The sequence below is a fragment of the Macadamia integrifolia genome, chromosome 9 (genome assembly GCF_013358625.1).
Source record: "Macadamia integrifolia cultivar HAES 741 chromosome 9, SCU_Mint_v3, whole genome shotgun sequence".
NCBI classification, from domain to species: Eukaryota; Viridiplantae; Streptophyta; class Magnoliopsida; order Proteales; family Proteaceae; genus Macadamia; species Macadamia integrifolia.
This window is the reverse complement of record NC_056565.1, coordinates 30,689,942-30,709,524: the sequence shown is the minus strand read 5'-3', so window position 1 is coordinate 30,709,524 and position 19,583 is coordinate 30,689,942. Positions and strand designations below refer to the sequence as shown.

Below are 19,583 nucleotides of genomic sequence, written 5' to 3'. Positions count from 1 at the left end.
CGAGTTAAATAAGGGTGTCAAAGTTTAGTCTGAATTGATCAGATCGAACCAAAACAAACAGGTTCATCTCAGATCAAACCAAACTCTAATCAGTTTGAGGTTTTATGAAACCGGAAGAAAATGAAACCAAATCGGGATGACAAAATTGAAAAGCGAACCGTTAAGAAATCGAAAGCTTAACAAATTAAAATTTCTATTGATTTCTTTATATATGCATGTAAAACAAAAAAAAAAACTAGATCAAACCAGATAGTAACCCAATTAATTACGAGTTGATAACTGATGAGGGTAACTGTCTGTGACCACAGCACGACCAAGGAGCATTCGAACTAATGTTGTATTGCCACCTCGACTCCTCATCAGGCCAGGCTGCCACCTCGGTCCTCATCAGGCCGAGCTACCACTTCGGCATCTCATCATGCCGTACTGCCACCTCGGCCCCCCATCAGGCCGAGCTACCACCTCGGCCCCTCATCAAGTCGAGCTACCACCTCGGCATCTCCTTAGGCCGTACTGCCACCTTAGCATCTCCTCTGGCTAAGCAACCACCTCGACCCGACATCATCAGGCAGAGCTCCCAGAAATATGCTCTTATCCACTCCTACATTCAAGGAACGTAATTCCTGATCACAAGGATATGACTCTATCCACTACACGTCATCAGAGGCATCCACCCCTTTCACAACCCACACCTCCGAAATAAGAGAGGAATACTCCAGAAAGATGCCTCAGAATCTAGAATATTCTTGAAATCAGAGAGCCATTCTCCTTAAAGACTCCACACCCAATAGGACTTTCCACGAACGTTCCCCCTTTCTCCACTCCATCAGTAGCCTATAAATACCAAGGTAAGCCTCCATTGTGGGGATCGATGACTTCTTTTGACTGAAAACTCTCTTGAGTATCTGCTGTGAAAAGATCTGATTTAGGCATCGGAGAGTTCCCTGTTGGGTCAGTCCGGCTCTCCCCTAGCTTCTCTTCTATGCAGATATGCTAGAGCATCAGGAGCTACAAGAAAGATTGGCTAGTCAATTTTTACCGCATCAATAACAAAAATTAATAAGAAATTAAATTAAACTGAATTCAAATCAAAATTTTCTTATCGATTTGGTTTTGAGTTGATTTAATAACATATTAAAACTGGTTCAACCTGAGTGAACCGACCGATTGACACCCTTGGAGTCAACCAACATATTATCAATTCACAAAATCTTATTGAACATGGGTTTTAAACGTGCACACCATTCTTGTGTTAGAGTTGGAAAGAGAAAGTCGAAATAAAAACTTTGTTTGATTTTTTTTTTTTTTGGGTGAAGAAAGCTTGTTAAAGACTAGGAATTAGGATTCCTACATGCCTGTGGTAGGACGTTTTTATGCAACCCTAGTTGTGACCAGAGTGATCATCTTATGAATTTTCAAGTATTAAACTTTAGTTTAATGCAATCAAATATCTTTTCTTGAATTAGACAATTATCTCCATACATGTTCATGCATATCTACACCACTCAACCATTTCATGAACTTTTCCATAGCTTTGGATTTTCAAAACTGTTTCCCATTTCACAAACTCATTACTACAACTTGATTCAAGGAATGTGAGGTTCTAATGGTTCGCAATTCTTATCATTAGGTCTATTTAAAAAGAAAAAAAAATTGTGCCGTCTGTGCCCCTTATGTCAAGAGATAGTTGGATGTAAAAATATTTAGCATGTGTAGGGGTAGTTAAGTCTTTTCACACCCATTGTCTGAGTATAGGAAACAACAAGCGGCTAGGTTCTTTCTCCCAAAATTAAAAAGGGGTGGGGTGTTCATTTCACAAATTTGGATCTACTGCACGTATGTCCAAGTGAACGTATGTGTGAAGATCCAACAATTAAGGGTGAAATAGGGCCGGGTTGGGCTGGGTTTCTTAAAACCCCAACCCAACTCTAGGTCCCCAAAACTCAATCTAAGCCCAACCCAACCTTGCCGGGTTCACGCTCAGGCCCAACCTTACAGGGCTTAGGGTAGGGTTGGGTTGGGTTGGGTTGGGCTAACCTTAGTTGGTCTTGTATTTTTTTTTTTCTTTTCTATAAAAGGTCACAAATGTTAAGCCTATACTTACCAAGTGGGGGTGGGGAGATGTTAAGACTATGGCCAGCCCATTTTTGCCCCTAATCCATAAATCTGTAGCAAGTAAGGTTGTCCATTTGGTTATAAGATAAACCTTTTAATCGTCTGGCATCACCACATCTTCCAGAAACTAGACATGCCAAATTTTGGTCCAATTCTTCATGATTGATACTGTATCTAAAGTTCATATCAATACGTAACATGAGACACAAAGATAGTTTTTGTAAATAAAAGGGGAGAAATAGTTTGGCCATTTGGTTGTCTTAGCCCAATTGGTAACAGTATGTGACTTGTGTAACACATGATGTGGGCCTAGGGGTAGGGGAACACTATACTAAAACAATAATAGATCAACGTTAAAATCGAGTCGGATTGGGCCAGGCTAGGCTGGGCCTAGGTCTCAACCTAGGCCCGACCCAACCCAACACCCTCATAATCGGGTTAGATAGGGTTCGGGCTGTTAGGGCCGAACTTACATCCCTACCAACACTTATCCCTTTTGGTTCCGTATATACCTCTCTTCACCCTGTAAGTTGTAATGGCAAGAAGTGGATTGGTGTTTGGTCTTCACATATACGTCCAGGTGAATGTACGTGCAGCGGGTCGAAGCTCGTCATTCCCCCACGGTGTTTGGAATGCAATTCCTGCACATGCACGAGGGCCAATGTAAGCACACCAGAAAACATCCACAAAGATGTCATTTTCCATTTTACGGGGCTGGCTGATCATTTTGCCCCCATATGTCAAATACGACTCATCTCCAATTTTTTTATCGTCTAATTCTCTCTGCCCTCGACTAACAACTGTACATTTTCAAAAGCCAATGATTGTGAAAATTTAAAAGAATTTGAGAGATTAAAATGAATTTGAATTTCAAAAAACTTTTTGAATTTTGAAAATATACAAGTATTAGGCTGGAGCATCGTTTCAAGTATTGTTATTGTGTCAGTCATATCAGCTATATCATATCAGTATTGGCGCTAACCGATCCCCAATCTCTGATCGATTATCCGTATCGTTTCAGGGGTAAAACAATAAAAAAATTATACTTAAGAAAAAAAAAAAGAGTAAAACCGATTGATACTCACTGATCCGATCCAGATCAATATCAGATTGGTATCGATAGATACTGATACCGATACCAATATCGATATCGATTTCGATACTGTCCCTTAAATCCATGGCTGGGGAGAATTGGACGAGTATTGAAGGACCAAGAGCCAAATCCCCAATGCGTCCGAGGCTACGAGCGCAGGGTCACTAGCGTGTAAGAACCAAACTCCCACATTCTTCTCGAAGCTAAGTCTAAAATCTATAAAGGATCAAGCATAGCCAGTCGCAATTTTCAGTTTGTTCCCAGGAAGGCTAGCTCTCTAGCCCGTACCCTGCCTAGACAGTAGAGCGTGGTGACTTCACAGTTTGGTCCTCTATCTGCAACTCCTACGCCATGAACAAGTATAGGAGGGGAAAAAAAGAACGTTCTCAGCAGCCCAATGAGGCTTGGGTCGTTAAACCTCCTGATCACGGACATGTACAAATCTCCGATTTTGAGAACCCATCTCAACCTGAACCCACAGAGGAAAATCTCGACCCCCATCTCAACCTAAGTCGAATTTCGTCCAGAAAACACCGAAATCAGCTTCGAATAGGCTGAAATATAAAGGCCAATATCGAAATCGAGTTGCCTACGTTGTGAGAACTCCTTCAGTCAGTGAACACGAGGTGGGTTCTTCAATTAATCGCAAAGAAGAAAATTTTAATGGCAGCAACAATTCAGGATCGAAGACCAGTTCGAGTGAGCAGGTAGTTGGTGCTTCTGATTCATTGGACGAGGCTACCAGTGTTTCAAGTCGGTTAGAAGAAGTTCAATTATCAGTGGAGCCGCTGAGGATCAAAGACCCTTTAATTGATGGTTCTGACGCAGTGGAAGAGGTGAACAATATTGCAAGAAGATTAGAAGAGCTTCGTTTGGGTGTAGAAGAACCAGAATTGTCAGAGGAACGGCTTAGAATCAATGATCAGTTGCAGGAGGATGAGGTATGTCAAGAACCTTTGAGAAGCCGAATACATGCAACCTCATATAGTTTGCATTAAAAGAGATGTGACAATTATGTGCCTTGCAACTCATGGAATATTTCTTAAAGAATTTAAACCTGAAAAAAGAAGTAATCTTCTATTTCTGAATTCGTATCAAGGACGTATTTGTGTAGACTGACATCTTGATGCTCAGGGATAGATAATATTATTTTTAAGGGCGAGAATTAGATATTTTAATTAAGGGTGCATTCTATGTAATTCTACCTTTCTCTTTATTTATGTTCTGGTTAGGCATTCTGGTAGTTCAGGGACTATATGTCATTAATGTTAATGTTCTTTTAGGCTTCTTCATGTCCAAGTAGAATGGTTGCCATGTTATATTAATTGCGTTATGGCTAAGCTACGGTCAATGTTGCAATTCCTTATCAACAGGGGTCTGTCGTAATTAAAACACAGAAAATTGACTATCCAAATGGACCCACTTGAATCAGTTATATTCCATTGTTCTTTGCATCAACTATGTCGAAAGATAGCTTAAAGTTTTTTAATTCTCTCATCTCACTTGAATGGTATTCATTACGGTACATTCTTCCATTATTATTGATACAAAACTCATTACAAATAAGAAGATAAAAAATATCGGTTGGCCAACTGAATTTTTGACCTTCACTATGAAATAAGGAGACCTACATTTTCAGAAATTTGGCTCCATCAGAAACTGCATTGTATTTGACTGTCAAACTGATGCGAACACTTTTGTTTAGACAATGTAATTGATCAATTCTGTTATTTTCAACTACTCTCACGTTAATGGATACCCTAAGAGCACTCGTTGAAGTGCCTTTCACACACTATTTGGGCATCATTTTAGTTAAATACTTAAACTGGAAAATTCTGGATAGGTCTATATTACTTATGATGGGTGTCTCAAATACACTATAACCACTGTGTCCTTCTGGATGCTATCAAGATGAGTCAGATGACCCCTGAACTACTATTTTTTTTCCACTTAAAAGTTTCTTTATAAATTGTGTATTCTAGCTATGTTCATTTTAATTTGTGTACTCAAATAATAAAACTAGTTGAGAGATATTTTATAATACATGGAATAAACTCTATAGACATGCCTGTTTCTCGAGTTACTGTAAACACTCTGTCAGTCTAGTTGGATCCTTGATGAATTGTATATTTGAAAATCAACTTGATACTGCTATCTTAGATAACTAGATATTGTTGTGAAACCCTTTTCAAGGTTATGTACTACCAAAAATTGCATCTGTCAGATTTGAAAAGCTCCATCTCTTTTGATGTTAGGGCCAAGATTTCTCGGGTTTCTTCTACTTGTGATCCCTCCCCTAGAAACTGTCATATTGTAAATTCCTGGGAGCTGCCCAGCTCCACCATCAGGAATAGCCCTACTCTCTTGAGTTTGGGTTTGCATTTCTTTCCCTCTCCTCTTCTTAGGGGCTGTAAGTTTTTCCCTTTTTGCTTGGTAATGAATTATTTATTCACCACCCCCCCCCCCCCCCCCCAAAAAAAAAAATTGCATCTGTTTCAACTTCTTTTAAGTCTTGGATATCTCCTCCAACATTTTTCTTCAGTCACACCAGAATACAAATTTTACTGTAGCCCATACAATGTAATGGCGCAACTTGGCTTGGTACCAGGTTTGGTTTAGCCAGTCTGAACTGGTACATCAGATGGTTCCAAATGCTCTGGCATCCTCATGATAGATTGGAAGATGATTTTTTTTTGGAGTAATTGACGGAGAGATGATTAATGCTCCCTACTTTATTCCTTATTACATCTGTTAAGAAGGAGCTTATTGTTGCAGAGGGTGAAACTATTCATTTTTGTACTACATTCCCCCCCCCCCCCACACACACACAAAATAAAAAAATGAAAAACTTTTAGTTTTTGTCAAAACAGTGTCATAGAACAAGGAAAAGCTTCCATACTGGAATATATGACTTCTCAATAGTCAATAGAAAGGAGGACTTATGTTTGCTATAGAATCTAAAATATAATTTCGACATAAAACTTATCAATATTGTACACTTCTGGACCCCTAACCTACATGATGTGGCTGTAGGTATATTGTACTGTATTCTGTACCCCTTGTAAAATTATTTTGGTCTATGTACCTGATAAAAGTGTTAGTCTATCATAATTCCCCCACCCCGCCCAAAAAATAAATAAGTAAATAAATGAATAAAAAGTTATGGAAAAAAATGAGATCAGACCAACTTACGATGCTTTAATTGTGCCTGTATATCAGGTCTGTAGCCATAGGCACTTCCTTGGATCCTTAAGTCATTGTTCATCTTTCCCGTGCTGTTCTTATGTTTTTCATTCTAGATGTATACAAACAAAAACAACAACATCAACATAGCCTTACCCCAACACTAAATGGGGTTGCTATATGGATCCTTGCTCTCAAATCAGCTCTATTTGATGTTATACATGGAAGAAGGCCTAGGTTATGCATGTCTGATGTAGGGAGGGTGCCTAGACAACTAGGTTTCCTACAAGGGGTCAATCCACTAGAACAAGGAATACTCAATAGGTCTTGAATTGGGTTGGATTCATAGTTGCTCAGCAAAGTACAGATTTAACATGCAAGATAATAGACTAATTAACAGGGCAACAACGGTTAATAATAATCTAAGCCTGAAAAACACTTAAATTACCCAAGCATCAAATGGGATATGGGGGGGGGAACATGGCAGCACGTATGTGTTAGGTTTAGCACAAATCAATCAAGACACTAAGCATAATAAGCAAACCACGCAGTTCTCTAAAATCAGCCAACTAATAAGGTAAAACAACAGGGAATTTTTTTTAGGATAACAGAAAATAGATGGCTTGAAAAACAGAGACTAATTTCAGGTTTCAGTGGGGGGAGATAACAGGGGTAATAAACAGTCACTGGAAGTGGGATGGGGGGGATTTACTTACCTTAATGCTGTCCGAAATCTGAGGAGAAAAGAAGAACCCAAAGTTCTTCAAAATAAAGAGATGCAGTCCACAGTGATTGATGAAGAAAATCCAGCCTGCAGAGAAGTATCCTTTATTGCTGCCGATGGAGCTTGTGTGTGTGTGTGTGTTGGGGCTTTCAGTAGCTCACGAACAGTAGGGACAGCCGGCAATAATAACTGAGACAAAAGGGGTGAAAGAGAGAGAGAAAGAGAGTCGTGATGGAGGGAGAAGACGAGAGAAGGGAGAGAAGATCGAGACAGAGAGAGAGATGTCGAGGAAAGGGAGAGAGACGAGATAGAGAGAGAATCGTAAGGGAGGGAGAGACGCTGCTTTGGATTTCTTTCAATAATTTCATTCATTAACACAAAGATGGCCAATGGCCTCACACGTATAAGAATAAAATTACCAAAAAATAAAAAGAGTTATTTAGGAATTCAATCTCTGAAATTAGAAATTACCTAATAGAACAAGAGAAAGAAATACCTAGTTTTCTAATTATTCAAAACAGTTAAATAATACTATGAACTAAAGTAAATTACTAAAAACAGAATCTGGTGGGGTCCACAAGGATCTGCCGATTGGGAGAAAAAGGGGGGGTCGAACCCAGTGCTGGGAAGGCTGGTTCGACTCCCTCTCTTTCCTTCTTTCTTCTTTATTTCTTCTTATTCTTCTTTTCTAGGTTTTTATCCTTTGTGTTAAAAGTCCCTCTTTTGTCTTACTCCCTTATTGTTGCCCCCTACTTTAACCTCCTATTTACACTCTACCATCAAGTTGAATGTTGTTCCTAATTTGTCCTTGGCCAATAAATCAAATTCCCACTTTGGAATTTCTAGGTATTTACAAAAGTGTCATTACTTGTTGGTACTTGAGTATTTCTCCTTTGGATAGGTCACTTAATTACCAAATTGCCACTGTTTCTAGACTTTGGGTCTAAGCATTTAGGTGGGCCCCCTCGGCCCCGCATTAATGTCCTTCCTCATCACCTCTCCTAGGGTTATTTTAGCCCTTGACTCTTTAGCTCTTTCAATCTGAATTATATCAGCCCTCCAAACTGGAGCATCTGAAGGCCACCATTGAACATGGCCATACCACCTCAAATGACTCTCATGCAGCTTATCATGGATCGAGGCTACTCCCATTTCAGCTCTAATGTCTTTATTCCTTATTATGTCTCTCTTAGTTTTGCCACGCGACCATTTCAATATCCTCATCTCTGCAACACTTAGTTTATCTATATGCCGCTTCTTAACTGCCCAACATTAACCCATGCATCATAGCCAGTCGGGTGAAAATCCTATAAAATTTTCCTTTAAGCTTTAAAGGAATACACTGATCACACAAAACACTTTGGATGCACCTCTCCTCTTCAACTAACCTATTTTAAATCTCTGAGCAACATCAACCTCTACAACCCCTTCTTTTTTTTTAATGATTGAGCCCAGATACCTAAAATAATTACTTTGTGGAATCTCCCTGTCATCAATATATATCACCTCATTAACCGTCCTAGTGTAACTAAAGTTATGCACCATATACTCCTTTGTTATACTTATCTTAAGACCTTTTGATTCCAATGTTGACCCTCCATAGCTACAACTTAGGGTTAATCCATGCTTTTTCTCATCTACCAATTCAACATCATCAGTGAAAAGCATAGACCAAGGAACCTCATCATGGATATCTCTGGTTATATCATCCATGATGAGTGCAATAGATAAGGGCTTAAGGCTAATCTTGATGTAACCCAATTGTAATTGAGAAGTCACTACCTTGAGCTCCACCACCATTCTTACGCTAGTCACCACATCTTCGTAATTCTAGATCTATACATTTGTTAAATTTGTGTGTTTGTGATCTGGTTTTGGCCGATGAATTCATGCTACTGTTTTAGACTAAGTTACATTCATTCTAGATCTTTAGACTGGGTTTGATTAAGTACGTAAGTTATTACGGAATTACATATTGGGTTTGATCACGCACATAAATTATTACTGTTCCATTCTCATCTCTAAGATGTGACTTTGCAGCTACTGGCGATGAAGGCCATATGTGGGGACAGTGCCTTTACCCTGCGCAGAATTGGAGACCTGCGATCTTTTCAGGTTTCTAATAACCAATGAAATTCCTGTCAGGCTTGTAAAAAAGAAAACAATCTGACATTTGTTTTTGTTTCGCAGATCTATATACATGTCGATGCCCCAGATGAACTCATCATATCCACAAAGTTTGATTTATCCAAAGAAAAGTTAAAATTTGGATCAAAAGCTGTTGACTCCATCACCAGAACTGATGCCTTAGACGAATTTTCATACAGCTTTAAAGTTCAACATCTTCCCCCGATAATTTTGACATGTTTACTGCCCAAATCCTACCCAAGTGATCTTCCTCCTTATTTTACCATCTCTGTCCAGTGGTTGAATTCTGTGAGGATATCCAGTCTTTGCCACATGCTGGATTCAATATGGATGGATCAACCACAGCAAGAGGTTATATACGGATGGGTGGAGCGGCTACACAGTTCCTCACTTTCTATCCTTGGGTTTAATAATGAAGTACTTCTTGGTCCCTATGACATGTCGGATACTGGAGATAAGCGCGCAATTTCAGGAATTTTATCACCAGATGTTGATATTCCTTCGTTAATGAGTTATAACAGAGAGAAGTGCCATGAAACTTTTCTCAATAACTTACATGAATGCTGCATCTGTTTTAGTGAGTATGCAGGTAACCCTCTATTATTTCCTCAATTCATCACATCTTACAAAATATTACATTGTATAAATCTTCCTTGCTTGGTTTGACTGAACTCTGTTGGATATGAAAAGTAAACTTATTATGCGTGGGTTTTTGTTGGTCTGCTCGATAAAATTCAGTAGAATCAAATTCTGTAAGCTCATGTCATTATTATAGTAGTCTGAAATCCTGATTGCTCACATCCCGCTATTTATGTGCATCTTTTTGGTTAAATCTTGTGGTAGACTGATAGACTGATACCTCACAGCGTTTACAACTTCATGATGTTGGATCCGCGGTCCTACATAAAAACTGTGGAAACCCTCATATCCATGTTAGCAAAGCTATCATTATTCTCAATAAATGCCCTTACTTGATATCATCATTAATATATGTATATGTGAGTCTGCATTGAACATGTGTTCTTATTGTTGCTGATTCAGGAGTTGCTTTTATTTTTGTATTTTTTATTTATTAATCCCTAAATTCTTACCACTCAAGATTTACAAAATTTAATGGGATATTCTACATTTAAATTTCAAAGGACTTGGAACGTTGGGAAGTAAACTGGGAGCCTGTCAGTTATTAGCCGTTAAATGGTTTCCACTATAAAGGAAACTCTTTGTGTGTGTATCTCTCTCTAATCTGAGATTGAGACTGAGAGTGAGAGTTGTCTTTCTCAGTGGTTTCTTTAAGAGAGGGGTGACTAGTGGGAGAATAGTGGGCGGTCAAGGTAGTAAGCCAATTATAGTTAGGTTGCATCAAGGATCAATTTGAGTCCTTATCTATTTATGCTCATTATGGATGAGTTAACCAATAACATTCAAGGGGAGGTTCCGTGGTATGCTCTTTGAGGATGATATCGTTTTGATAAATGAAACAGTAGTAGGGATTAATGACAAGTTGGAGTTATGGAGATCTACCTTAGAGCCGAGAAGCCTTGAGATAAGTCGAACAAAGACAGAGCATATGGTGTGTAACTTTAGTTGCACAGGACAACTAACGAAGTGGTGAAACTTGAGGGGAGAGAGATACGACAAAGCGATTGTTTTAGATATCTGGGGTCAACCATAAACAAGGAAGGGGGTATAGAAGATGGTGTTTCTAATAGAATTAAGGTAGGATGGATGAAGTGGAGAGGTGCATCTGGAGTGTGTGATCAACGAATTTCTCTAAAGCTTAAAGGAAAATTCTACAGAATTGCTGTAAGACCAGCTATGATGTATGGTGCACAATGTTGGGCAGTCAAGAAACGTAACATAAATAAGCTAGGTGTTGCAGAGATGAGGATATTGAGATGGATGTGCGTCAAAACTGGGAGAGATAGGGTAAGGAATGACCAGGTTAGAGCTAATTTGGGGGTTACCCTCATTGAGGACAAATCCATGTTCAACGAAGGCCTTTCGACTCCCCAGTTAGGAGGAGTGATCAAATCAGGATGGAAGGAGCTAAAAGGACTAGGGGCAGACCTAAAACGACCTTAGATGAGGCTATAAGGAAAGACATGCAGAAGCTAGGTGTGGACTCTAGTATGGCCTGCTAACAGAGTGGGTTGGAGGGCAAAGATATATGTGGCCGATCACTTGCAGGTGGGATGCTCTTGTGTGTGTGTGTGTGTGTTTCTGAATCCATGTAGTGGACCCCATTTAGTTGGGAAAAGGCTGAGTAGTTGTAGGGGTGAGTGAAAAGCGTGGGTTTAATTTTCTTGGGAGAAAATGGTTGCAAGTTTATTGGTTGTACTGTTGTACTGATCTTGGGTTTTGTTCACGGGTTTGAGTTAGGAAACAACCTCTCCGCGAAGCGGGGGTAAGGCTGCGTTCATTATTACCCTCCTCAGACCCTACAGTGGTAGGAGCCTTTTGCACTAGGTACACCCTTTTTACTGATCTTGGGTTTTGGGATGAATCCTTGAGAGGAGTGAACTGTTGTGATTTTATTAACCAAATCCTTGCGATAGGAGTGTCATGTCACACTTCTGCTCTCAATCCACAAATTTATGCTATGAGAGGAGAGCACAAAAAGTTCTCAGATGCAAATGCTTGAGAGCATATTCTAAAGAAAGCCACTCCATGGGTTAAGAGTATTGTTAACACAAACACCAAGAAAGATGAAAAAAAGAAACAGATTTAAGCAAAAGATGACATAGAGATTTAATGTGGTTCATACACCAATATGATGTGCTACATCCACAGGCAAAGCTGAAGTTGAATCACTATGTGGTGGGAAAAAAATAAAAATGATGGAGATCTCTCAAGAACACCAAAAGTTGTAGTAAGAACACTGAAATTCGTAGCAAGAACTCTCCCTAGAAACCCTAACACAAAAAATGCCCAAGTCACTATTTTTTTTTTTGCACAAGAAGACAATAAAACAAATAAATACTCCTCCAAGTCAGGTCGAACCCTACCGCAAGGGCTTTGCCCCTGCACCCACATACAAGATCAGTGATGGGCTAGGCCCAAGCCCTCCTCCATTACCATCCACATTAAGAGCATGCAGAAAAAATTCCATTTGGCTTGTGATTTCTTGTGTTTACTGCATTTATTATGATCGGCTTTGGTATCCAGTGCCCTAGAATACATATCATCATTATCATCATTCATCATACAACCTTTGTCCCACCTCTTTGAGGTTGGCCTTATGAATCCTGTCAGCTGCATTGTGTTGTATTGAAGCCCGTGTTTTCCGCTGTTCACAGCTTAACATTGTATCCAACTGCCTTAATTTATATCCTTAAATACCAATGCATTCTGCTTCTAATGAATGCTCTAGTATGAGTTTGAAACCTTTGGAATTTCTTATGGGAACAATATACAAGGTTTAAAGTTAAAAAGATTTTGTGGAAACACCATCTTTGAACCTGACACAACTCCCATACTTAAGACTTGCTAATAAAGACCAGGCCTGCCAAGTGGGTGAAATCACTAAAATAATTAACTTTGATTGGGCTCATAAAGCTTCAGAAAAGAGGGGAGGGGGGATTTCTGGTGACAAGACTTACTATAGAAGATAAATTTATGAATTTTTAGTGATCGGAATGAATTTCCTCCATGAATGGGAATCATAACAGCAGAGGTGTGCTCCTTAATTTCTGAATATGGTTGGCATTATTCTATCATATGTCAATAAGTACACTTCTTATAGGTTTATGCATTTTATGTTAAATAACCAAATCTCCCTCATGATTCCCACATGCAAAGTTGCTACTTTTCTGCAGTTTTTGAGAGAATGACTTCTCATTTCTCATTTGGTAGAATGAAGCTGGAGTAAGAAAGATCATCTTGGCTTCTGAACTCATTCCAGGAATGGAATAACACTTTTATTTTTGTTCTGAGGAATGAGTTGGAAAACCAATGCAAAATTACCCACTACCAAGACCAGAATGGCTAACCTACACAATGCTAGCTTTTGAACTTCAAAACCTGTCAAGTTTCTGGACCTGCTACCTGTCTTCAATTTTCAGCTTCTTATCATACCAATCAAACTATAGCCTTCAAACCTGATGCAGTTGTGTATAGGAATTAGGACTTATCTTTGAGTTAATTTTTTGTAATTTTCTTTTTATTATTTTATCCTTTGATACAGTTGTAGGTAGAGTTGGAGTTGAGTCTTAGTTGCATTCAAATTTGTTTTCAGTTTTAGGATAGGATCATAGGATCAGGACTTCTTGCTTTATAGTTGATTCTATAAAGTAGCTTGTAACCAACAATTGAGGTTGGAACTGAAAAAAATTGAATGACAGTGCTTACTGTTTTGCTGCCCAGAGCTGTGTGTGCTGACCTATTCCTTCTCAGATTTCCTATGTGTCTCATTTCAGGTTTGATCTTCTTCCTAGTGTTCTTATTCCTCTATTTTCTTTGTTTCCTTATTCTTCTTCCATGATATTGTCCATACATGGCACCCTGTTTTGAATGGTAATAGCAGCTTTGAGGTTTGAGTTCAAACCTTCTCAGATATAAGTCTTTGAAGCTGAAATTAGGGTCGAAGTTAGCCTACACTAAGGCGATTTAAAGTTTAAACCCTTGAACCGCCAGTCCTGACCACCTCCTGTGGTGAGGAACAAGATTTGTAACATGTCTGAAGCCCTAGCTTCCACCAGGTTCTACTTCCCTCCAAATTCTGTGATTATCAGGTTGTTAAACCACGTGCTTATTGGTCGGATCCAATAGGGCTTGGGACTAAGTACTAAGTCCAGAACTTCCATTTGATTGAATTTAGCAGTAGAGTTTTATTTAATGAAATCCAGCCAAGTTCCGCTGGGTTCTTTTGGTATAGAGGTTGAAGACAACCTTTATTGAAGTCCACATCCCACATCTCAATTCACATTAATACCCCTTTTAGTCTTTACTTTATTCCCTCCCTTCATCAATCCTTAATTAATTTCCAAAACTATGCTCCCCTCAAGTAGTTGCTTTCAATTTATGCCCTTAACAATGTTTCTTTCATTTGATTAATTCTGAAATTCAATATATTTACAGAATTGCCACTGTTATTTATTTTTATTTTTATTTATTTATTGCTATATATTATTTGTGGGTCTGTAGTGATCCAATTTAAGGGTTATTAAACCTGGGATCACATCAAAACCTCTGACTTCTTCCTTCGTGGACCTAATCCTATCAACCTAAATCCTAACTTTTTGAAAGTTTACATTGCCATGCCTTCTTTTTATCTTTCTTCATTTCTGCCTGAGATCCACTAACCAAGTGCTTGATGAATTTTCCTACCCAGTTTCTTTGGAGTTTGTGCTCCGCCAGGTCTTGCAGGTTTTGCTTGAGAAAGAAATCATTAGGAATCACACACAGCCATAGTTGATCCAATTAGGATCAACAAACAACCCTAATAAGACACTACTGTTGGTACTGATGTCAGTATATAAAAAACCCTACAACAGTAGGTAAATAACCTCCTTACAATCACAGTAGCCCTTATAAATAATGATGCCTGAGTTAAAGACTGTATTTCAAGATTGAATAAATCTTGAATTAGGTCGGAATTTGGAGATTTTATGTAAATCAATAAGCAGTCCATAGATGGCCATGATCTCCTGGTCGAAGGTGGCTTCTAGGGGCACTAATGGGACCCCAAGTGAGCTGGGAGATATGGGGTAGCTCTTGCGGCCTCAGAACAATAACAGCAGCAGCATCAAACTGAATTGGGACTTCAGTGTGTCTTCTAACAGATCTCAGATGGACTATATAACACTGAGAAGATGATGAAATAAGAAAGGGAGGAGAGGGGATCTATTGATAGGAGGGAAGGGGTATAATTGGCTCTCATGGCCTAGACATCCCACCAATCTTAGACTCTCTGTCTCAGGCTCTTTTAGGACAATGGGGTTTTACAAAGCACAGTTTTCTTTCATCAATAAATTGTAGGGGACTCCGTAGAGTTGACTATATAGGCAAGGATGCTTGCCTCAAAAATAGAAAGTTACAAAATTAGAAACTTAAAGAGAAAGGAAACTCCTAAACAAGTAACCAAGTTGCTTGTCCGAGGACTAAGTTAAGACAAGCTACTAATTACAAAAAGGAAACAAAACTTGAAACAAATCTTCTAGAACCTCCAACCGATAGCGTTATAGAAGCCTTAGAAAGCTTTCTGTCCAAGGCGGGACAGTCCCCATGATTTGGGTTTGAGGGATCTCCAATCAAGAAATACTCTTGTTTTCAAGCCTTCTGTTGCTGTTCCCTCCAAATGTTGAACCTATTTGTGTAGATCTTTCTTAAACATTTTTTTTTCTTTTTTTTAATTTGTTATCTCAGAGACCATCTATCTATCAAACATTCTTGCTGGTTCTATGTTATTTGGCACATATTGAAAAAGTTTCTTTAAATTTTCCAGGCACAGAGTTTGTCAGATTGCCATGCCAGCATTTCTTTTGTTTGAATTGCATGAAGACTTATTCACAAATTCATATAAAGGAAGGAACTGTCAGAAAGTTGCTATGTCCTGAAGCAAAATGTGGAAGCATGGTCCCTCCTGGGCTGTTAAAACCCCTGCTTGGTGATGAAGAGTTTGAACACTGGGAGACCTTACTGTTACAGAAGACACTCGAGTCAATGGCTGATGTAGTCTATTGCCCGAGGTGTGAAACACCTTGCTTAGAAGATGATGACAATCATGCCCAGTGTTCCAAGTGCTTTTTTAGCTTCTGTAGCCTTTGCAGAGATCGGCGCCATGTCGGAGTAGCTTGTATGACACCAGAAATGAAGCTTCGCATCATGCAGGTAGGATTTAGAGATATGAAGTTATGTCCTTAATTAATTGCCCCTTCCACTCTTTTTTCTGTGAAACATGGATATTGTATTTCAGAAGCCATCTTATTCAGTTGTCTTATAGGTTGCAATATTCTGATGCCATGGGTCCCCATTGTCTGTTTTAAATCCGTTGACAAGAGTTACATTTCTTTGATAGTTTATGATGGGTTCTCATACATGGTATTAGTTCCATGAAACCTTTTCAAAATTAGTGTTTCATGCCCCTAATAGTCCAAGACACAAACACGCAAGCATTTGCATGCAACTCCAAAATTTTATTCCAGTTTTTGATTAATTCTTTGTAAATTGTTGGTTGATCAATATTTGTGGAAGAAGGCCTTTCTTAACATTGGAAAAACCACTGCATGTGTTTTACATTCAATCCGCTAATGCAGTGGTTGTGTACCCCTCCACATGCAGTGAAGGATGTAACCAGTCATAGTTTTCAAGGTGACACCTAGGCAGGTGCTTAGGCATCTTGCTTTCAGGCCCTTCCAGTGCCTTGGGTCGCCTGGATGCTGTGACAATTATGTAACCAGTTTTTCAAATCGATTCTCAATTACTAACCCCTTTGTGGCAGAAGATTAAAAAAATAAAGAAATTGGCTGCCGTATCAATATTTTTCTCCAAGAAATTAATTTTTGAGGTACATTATGCTCAATATGTTCACTAATCGAATATTAGGGTCTTTGAAATGTTTAGTTTTTTGGGTACTACCCCATCTGATGTGATGATCTCTCTCTTTCTGAGGCATATGGTGTCATCAGATAGAATCATTCTTTATGTATTGAACTACCCCAGATTGATCTGGAAGTAAGTTTATCCAGGACTTTTTTGCCTGCAGGAGCGGCAGAATTCATCTCAACTTAAGGATGACCAAAAGCGTAGAGAGCTTCAAATGATTAATGAGTTGCTTAATGTCAAGGAAGTACTTCGAGATTCTAAGCTATGCCCATCCTGCAATATGGCGATCTCCAGAACTGAAGGTTGTAACAAGATGGTTTGCAGCAATTGTGGGAAGTACTTCTGCTATAATTGTAACGAGGCAATTGATGGATATGATCATTTCAGGTTGGGATTCATTGCAGTGTTAAAAATAGTTATTTATTTCCAATAGAATCTATGCACATTACATTCTGGAAGCTTCGTGTTAAATTAATGAAAATCTGTTTGCTTGTAATCTTGGATTTACTATATATATATTTTTTTATTTTTATTGAAGGGATGATTCATGCAAGCTTTTCCCATCTGAAGTGGTTATGAACTGGGAGCAGCAGATGAATGGTCGCCAGCTAGTAGCTCAGATGCAAGCTCAGCTCTTTACAGATCATACTCACAGATGCCCCAACTGTGGTCAAAGGAATGTGAAGGTGAATGTTTACCACTATTTCTTTCTTTTTAACCTAGAAACAATGTTGAAGTATTCAAAATGTTATGAAATCTCATTTGGGGGTTCAGGATTGACACCATCAGTAACAGTCAGATTGTGTCACACCTATGCTATTAGCCTATTACTGATACAACATGACTTAACAGCACATCAGAATTACATCATTTTCATTTATTTCAATTTTCAATTACTTTATATTTTATTAATTTTCTGTTACCATTCCTATACCATAGAATTTTGGATTTAAAGAGAACGGATTCAATGAATCATTTTTTTTTTATGTGAACCATATTTATCTTGATCTAACTAGGCAGTTATATTTATTTACATAACCCTTAATCATTTGTGATGATGTCATCTTTAATCTCCTGATCAATATTTTAGAAATATCAGTTATTGTGGAGGTATTTCCATGAGCCTTTATTGTTATGGGCACCTGATTGATGTGCTTATAATGGGGTCCGCCCAGCATGTTGGGTATGTATGACACTAATAGCATCTTAAACTGGACTTGTCAAAAAGCGCATGTATATGTTCATGTAAACTTTGATTCTAATGCCACTAAAAGGATATGGTTGATTTAATGGAAAGTATTTTACAGGAATTGTCTTAAGAGCAAAAGGTACTGGCCTACAAAAACCAGAAGTTATTTACAGAAAGGGACCAGTTTTCATACATCATTGGTGTATGAAACACAGTCAACACTTCAGCCGTTGGATAAGAGCACGAGAATCGAATATTCCTATCCAATGGCTGAAGTTTTGCTCGGGTAAATACATGACTCTGTATGAACCTTACACCTTACAGAAACGTGCTAAAAAGTTTGGAAACCAAATTTCAATATATTTTCCTGGATGCTGCAAAGAAACAAAAACAAAAAGCAGTGGCATCTTGGTCAATGACACAATTGCCACCAGTGGACATCCATAGCATATGGCTGGGTCCTTTTCCCCACTTAACCATGTCCATATATGAATCTTTGTCTAGTACAATTTCCCAGAGGGGAAAAATAGATAAATAAATTGAAGTTGCAAAATGAGTCATAGTTGTCAAGGTGACACTTATGTGTCCTGACCCTCCTTGGTTTCGACACCTCCTCCAATGCCTTGGTTTGCTTGGACTCTGTGACAACTATGAAATGAGTTTATATATTAGATTTTTTTTTTTTTTGGGAAATGAACGTGGTCTAGTTGAGAATATCTTCCTTGACCTGTCATTTATTCCCAGCTCTGAGCTAAATGAAAGCCATTAAGTAGTTTTGAGTCAGTCCAATAACATAGAATCATCAAGGTGTCTACAATGTTCTGACATGACCAGGTTTGGACTGATCATGTATTTGGATCTGAAGTTTCTGCGAAGAATGAAATAGTATCCCTGTTATCTGATAAATTGTGTTAAAGAGTGTAGTTTCAGTTTACGAGTTTGTGGTGTATGCCTTGTTTAATTGCGAGTGTATAACTTTGTATGCTGGCTTACATGGACAATCTATATTTTTAGTTGGTAATTAGTTACATCTACCTGTTTATGATTATTTGAGTAGAACATTATTTCTGTTCAATGACTGATCAAATTTTTTTATATTTATATTAATGAAACAGATAGGGAATAACAACCACATATTCTGTTGGTCTTGCCAAAAGCATTATTGCTACTTGTGCCAGCAGCTTGTCCGGCGTAGTTCCGAGCATTATGGACCCAGAGGTTGCAAACAGCATACAGCAGGTGACAACAGACAATGACTAGAGCCATCTATCACAAAGAGATTGAATTCAATTTTAACCCAAAATCATGTTCACTCCCATCAAATTCTGAAGTGCTGGCACGACGAACACCTCAAAATCATTCAGTTTCTTTTTACTTTTTTTATGGCATTGATTTTTTAATAGGTTCGACGGAATATATATGCCATACATACATGATTTGTATTCCAAAAAAAAATAAAAAAAAATGATCCATTTCTTTTTGTAAGAGTTGCCTTGGTGTTTAACATTTCTGTTCTTTACCCTTGCTTTGGTATGCTTAAAATTTAGCGACCATTTATTTGAGTATGTGATATCTTTGATTACTAAGCA

At 38.5% G+C, this 19,583-nt stretch overlaps 1 protein-coding gene across 1 annotated transcript; it reads left to right on the top strand.

Moving 5' to 3' along the window:
• Positions 1 to 3,684: 3,684 nt before the first annotated feature.
• LOC122089702 (E3 ubiquitin-protein ligase RNF14) lies at positions 3,685 to 19,583 on the top strand (the record flags this gene model as incomplete). Its single annotated transcript, XM_042659401.1, has 7 exons — positions 3,685 to 4,149; positions 9,156 to 9,230; positions 9,306 to 9,852; positions 15,706 to 16,091; positions 16,966 to 17,192; positions 17,344 to 17,491; positions 19,110 to 19,583. Coding segments are annotated over 7 exons (1,989 nt in total), but the record flags the coding sequence as incomplete, so codon positions are not given.